At 37.9% G+C, this 5283-nt stretch overlaps 1 protein-coding gene across 1 annotated transcript; it reads left to right on the forward strand.

Moving 5' to 3' along the window:
- The first annotated feature begins 2486 nt into the window (after window positions 1-2486).
- On the forward strand, window positions 2487-4534 carry LOC110898042 (high affinity nitrate transporter 2.4). Its single transcript, XM_022144782.2, has 3 exons — window positions 2487-3335; window positions 3461-3576; window positions 3677-4534. The coding sequence occupies exons 1-3, from the start codon at window positions 2526-2528 to the stop codon at window positions 4341-4343; spliced, it is 1593 nt and encodes a 530-aa protein (XP_022000474.1). The 5' UTR covers window positions 2487-2525; the 3' UTR covers window positions 4344-4534.
- Window positions 4535-5283: the final 749 nt, after the last annotated feature.

Genomic DNA, 5283 nt, shown 5'->3' on the forward strand with positions numbered 1-5283 from the left:
GTCCTTTAGCCCTAACTCCGTCAGATTTTTTGGTTAAATATGGTTATATGCCTTGCACATGAGGGTATTCTTGTCATTTTACCTCTCTAGGGACTATTGAGTAAATAACTATATCAAGGGACTAAATGTGTTAAAATATCATACTTGTCATTTTACCTCTCCTAGGAACTCACAGTCATGAAACTATCTCTTTCTAATCTCAGATTTTCTTCATCCTATTATGTGTTCTGGGGTTTCCGATTTCATTTTTCAAATCACCATGAATACTAAGGTAACTTGTTGCTTTACTTAAATGCTTGTTTATATGTTCATCCTTACTACTGAATCCTAACTCTCATTCCGCAATGGAAATCGAAGATGATGATGATGAAAACCTGGTCAGCAAAAACGAAGATCTTTTGACGGTTTCTATGATGAAACTTTATTTTGCACAGGATGCGTTTAAGATTGGTAACATCTCGATCGATCATTGGTTTCGTTTATGTGTAAGCATGGTTAATCGAATCGTTCTTGTAATTTACTCTCCAGGGCTCGTTGTTTTCAGCTCACTATGCTGATTTGGGATTTAGGGCTCACAATAATACGACACCGTTCTTCAATTCATCTCTTGGTGAAAGTCAGCAAGTAGATCCACACATATTTGGTGATGAACCTGGGGGTTTGGCCGTCTGGGTCTTCATATTTGTTGCAGGGTTTTTAGAGAGAGAGAGAGAGAGAGAGAGAGAGAGAGAGAGAGAGAGAGAGAGAGAGAGAGAGAGAGAGAGAGAGAGAGAGAGAGAGAGAGAGAGAGAGAGGATGAAGTCAATTAGGTTTTTTTATTTCTAGCTTATTCTTTAATTTTTAACGCATTTAGAGCATTCCCATCCAGTCCATCATATGTAGTGTGTGGGGTTTTTAAAATGTAAAGAGTATAAAAAGTGGTTGTGAGTGGAGGAGAGAGAAAATATTACTGTTCATCTGTATATTTGGGGGGACACTATTCACCCACTATAATTTTTTAATATATATTGAAAGTGGTTGTGAGTGAAAGAGAGAGAAAAATGTAATATATATTGAAAAGGAGAGAGAAAAAGTATTTGTTTTTAGTGGAAATATATTGATATAGAAGTTGTTTTTAGTGAAATGTATGTATATTTTTAGTGGATTGGATGTGAATGTTCTTAGTCCTTTGATATAAGTTATTTACTCAATAGTCACCAGAGAGGTAAAATGACAAGAATACTCTCATGTGCAAGGTACATGATCATATTTAACAAAAAAATCTAACTGAGGTAGGGGGTAAAGAACATAACGTGCAAGATTTTGAAACTTTAAGGATAAAACTCGTCAAATTTAAAAGCAAAGGACATCGCCTGCAATTTGGTACAAACATGAAGGGCAAAACTTGTAATTTACTCAATTTAAAAACATTAATTTTAATATATGAAACTTACAAAACTTAATTACATTCTAATATTTATATTGACGCATAAATAGTGTGTGACACAACAACCAACTAGGTCATCTAATTCATTAAATGATAAGCTTTTAAAGTTTGTACGTTAACAGAGATATTATAAAATCTGCTATGTACAAATGGGGGATTTTGGTGGTTGTGTGTTATATTTACGAAGTAATAAAGCTTTGACGTCATTTTGGGATCAACTCCAATTTGTTGCAAGGCGTTTAGTAACTTTACAATAACATTTTCATGTGTTGCTTTGGCTATATAACTACAAAGTAATTACAAAGTAACATATGATGTCTTTCATTTCAATAATCGAACTTGCAAACCGGCTCTTTGCCTCCTTAAAAATATGCATGTTTTTTTTAAATATAACACATATATATGGTATGGATTTGGGTCGTTTAGTTAAAACCGGCTCGTTCATATATTTTTAAATGTAATAACGCGTGGTATATAGCCACACCCTGATTTAATAATTATTTTTTACCTACTTAACCTTTAAAACTAAACTCGTTCTATTTAAAACCTCTAAAACTAAACTCGTTCTATTTAAATTTTTTCTTTTTTTTTAAAATACTCAAATTCTAAAACATCACCCATCGGGGATGTTGTCAAAACTAAAAATATCTACCTCTTTTTTTTATCATTTTTTCGAGTGACATTAACAATTCAATTTTCTACTAGTTTAAAACCGAAGACTTTGGAATTAGCCCAAAATGTCAACTATGTGTTCATGTGTGTTTTGCTGTCATCATCTCACCAGCTGTCTATAACTCATTAGTTTAAAAGATCCACTGAGATTCGCAAAAGTATCCTTTGGTATATACAATAAGGTTGTCACCCTCATATGTGGCAATCAGGATTCTTTGCAAGTAGTAACCTTTTGGGCAAGTTGCAATTAATAAAACCCTTCTATTATTATAGTATCAAGCCTTTAATTAATTATTCATTAAGTAAACCCTAACACTATACTCAAAATTACTATATAAACACTCCCTACATACTCAGAATATCTCACACCAAATCTTAATTCAACTAATTAAGTCATAACTTAACATAATACTAAAAGCTGTACACAATGCCTGAGATTGAGGGATCTCCAGGGAGTTCAATGCACGGAGTCACCGGCCGAGAGCCGGTGCTGGCATTCTCCGTAGCATCTCCGATGGTGCCGACCGATACAACCGCGAAGTTCAAGCTTCCGGTAGACTCCGAACACAAAGCTAAAGTCTTCAAACTTTTCTCATTAGCAAACCCTCACATGAGAACCTTTCATCTCTCATGGCTCTCATTCTTCACCACCTTTGTGTCCACCTTTGCAGCCGCTCCACTTGTCCCCATCATCCGGGACAACCTTAATCTAACCAAATCCGACATCGGTAACGCGGGTGTAGCATCCGTGTCGGGTAGTATTTTCTCCAGGCTTGTTATGGGCGCGGTTTGTGACATGTTGGGACCGCGCTACGGGTGCGCTTTCCTCATCATGTTATCCGCTCCAACCGTGTTTTGCATGTCGTTTGTGGAAAATGCGAGCGGGTACATCGCGGTGAGGTTCATGATCGGGTTCTCCTTGGCGACGTTTGTGTCGTGTCAGTATTGGATGAGTACTATGTTTAATGGGAAGATTATTGGGTTGGTGAATGGGACAGCAGCCGGGTGGGGGAACATGGGTGGTGGTGCTACGCAGTTGTTGATGCCGGTGTTGTTTGAGATTATTAAGAAGGCTGGAGCCACTCCGTTTACGGCTTGGAGGATTGCGTTTTTTATACCGGGTTGGCTTAATGTTGTTATGGGGATATTGGTGTTGACTCTTGGTCAAGATTTGCCTGATGGTAACCTTGGTGCTCTTCAGAAAAAGGGTGATGTAACCAAAGACAAATTTGGAAAGGTATACATAAACATATTGTTACATATTATTCACACTTGACCATTCATAATTTAAAGAAAGAATATCTAGACAATTTACTCATAATTTGACTACTAATTATGTGTTTGTAACATTTAAATATGTAGGTGTTATGGTATGCGGTGACAAACTATAGAACTTGGATCTTTGTACTCTTATATGGCTACTCCATGGGTGTCGAATTAACCATTGATAATGTCATTGCTGAGTACTTCTACGACAGGTTTGTTTTAATATTATATTTGTAAATCTTGTACTAGAATATTTAAATCCTTAGTTAAAGATTTGGGTTGTTAATTTGTTTTGTTTAATTGTGATTATAGATTTGATCTAAAGCTTCACCTAGCTGGAATAATCGCGGCCACTTTCGGGATGGCAAACATCTTGGCTCGACCATTTGGCGGATTCACATCGGATTTCATGGCCAAAAGGTATGGAATGCGCGGGCGCTTATGGAACCTATGGCTCCTCCAGACCGCGGGAGGGATATTCTGCCTATGCCTCGGTCTAGTCAACTCGTTACCATTAGCCGTCACGTTTATGATCCTCTTTTCCATCGGGGCACAGGCTGCATGTGGTGCCACATTCGGGATCATCCCCTTCATTTCTCGACGATCACTTGGTATCATCTCGGGAATGACTGGAGCTGGTGGAAACTTTGGGTCTGGTTTAACCCAGTTAGTGTTCTTTGCAAATGCTTCATTCTCAACTGCTAGAGGGTTGTCTTACATGGGTATCATGATCATATGTTGTACACTTCCCGTGAGTTTGGTTCACTTCCCGCAATGGGGGAGCATGTTCTTGCCACCTAGTAATGATGGTGTAAAAGGTAGTGAAGAGCATTACTATGTCTCTGAATGGACAGAGGAGGAGAAGCTTAAAGGGATGCACCAAGGAAGTCTCAAGTTTGCTGAGAACAGCCGGTCTGAGCGTGGTGGGAAGGTGGCGTCGGTTCCAACACCACCAAATGTTACTCCTCACCATGTTTAGTTGATTAAGTTTCTTTGCTAGAATATGAAGTTGCATGACTTATATAGTCCTATGCATCAATCAAGTGAATGTCATGAGTCATGACATAATATGATTGGATATGATGTGTTTCTCTTCTAATATGTAATATGTATATCAACCATATGTATAACGTACCTTGATATATATAGTTATATATACTTAAGCTTTAATTACCAGCTTAGATAAATCTCATATCATTTTGTTTTGTTCCGCTTACAGAAGAGATACTAGGCCACAAAGAATTCTCCGCATCAAACATCATCACTTACACGTTTTGGGCGTATTCCCTATGAAGCATATGAAAAATCCTTAATTAAACGTGTTTAGGTGGAAGTAGTACCAATATGAGTGACCTACTGGGTGGTCTCCACCAGTACAACAAAATATAAATATGTGAGTTTCTGGATGGACAACCCATCGGGGGCAAAAGCATACTATATTGATGGTATGAGAGGCCGGGTGCCACAAATAGTATCAGATCGCCACTTCTGTTGTGTTCTATATACGATGACTAGGCAAACCTCATAGGATACGATGAGTTCAAAAGAAGGGATATTTGTATTACCTTAGGCAAATCCCACAGTGTTATTTATGTTCCGCACATGAGAGATAAGATACTCCACGCCTCAAATATCACTGACATGTTTTGAGCATATTGGTTGTGGATCAGATGAAAACTCCACACAATTAAATGTGCTCAGGTGTGAGTAGTACTAGGATGAGAGACCTCCTACGATATATGTCTTCATCTGGGCAACCAAAAACAAATTCGTGAGTTCCTGGATAGGCAACCCATCGAGAGCAAAACAAACAATCATGATGATACGAGAGGCTTGATAGGCAACCCAATGAAAGCAAAGCAAACAAATTGTATGTACACACGTATAAATGAATGAACGTGGGTATTTAGTAGGTTATA

The sequence above is a fragment of the Helianthus annuus genome, chromosome 13, assembly GCF_002127325.2.
Source record: "Helianthus annuus cultivar XRQ/B chromosome 13, HanXRQr2.0-SUNRISE, whole genome shotgun sequence".
NCBI lineage: Eukaryota > Viridiplantae > Streptophyta > Magnoliopsida > Asterales > Asteraceae > Helianthus > Helianthus annuus.

Bases quoted from the DNA above. Each gene is read 5' to 3' on its own strand.
- LOC110898042 (XM_022144782.2), top strand. From the start codon at position 2,526: ATGCCTGAGATTGAGGGATCTCCAGGGAGTTCAATGCACGGAGTCACC. The intron at 3,336-3,460 runs GTATACATAAAC...TTAAATATGTAG, and splicing joins CCAAAGACAAATTTGGAAAG to GTGTTATGGTATGCGGTGAC. The intron at 3,577-3,676 runs GTTTGTTTTAAT...TTGTGATTATAG, and splicing joins GCTGAGTACTTCTACGACAG to ATTTGATCTAAAGCTTCACC.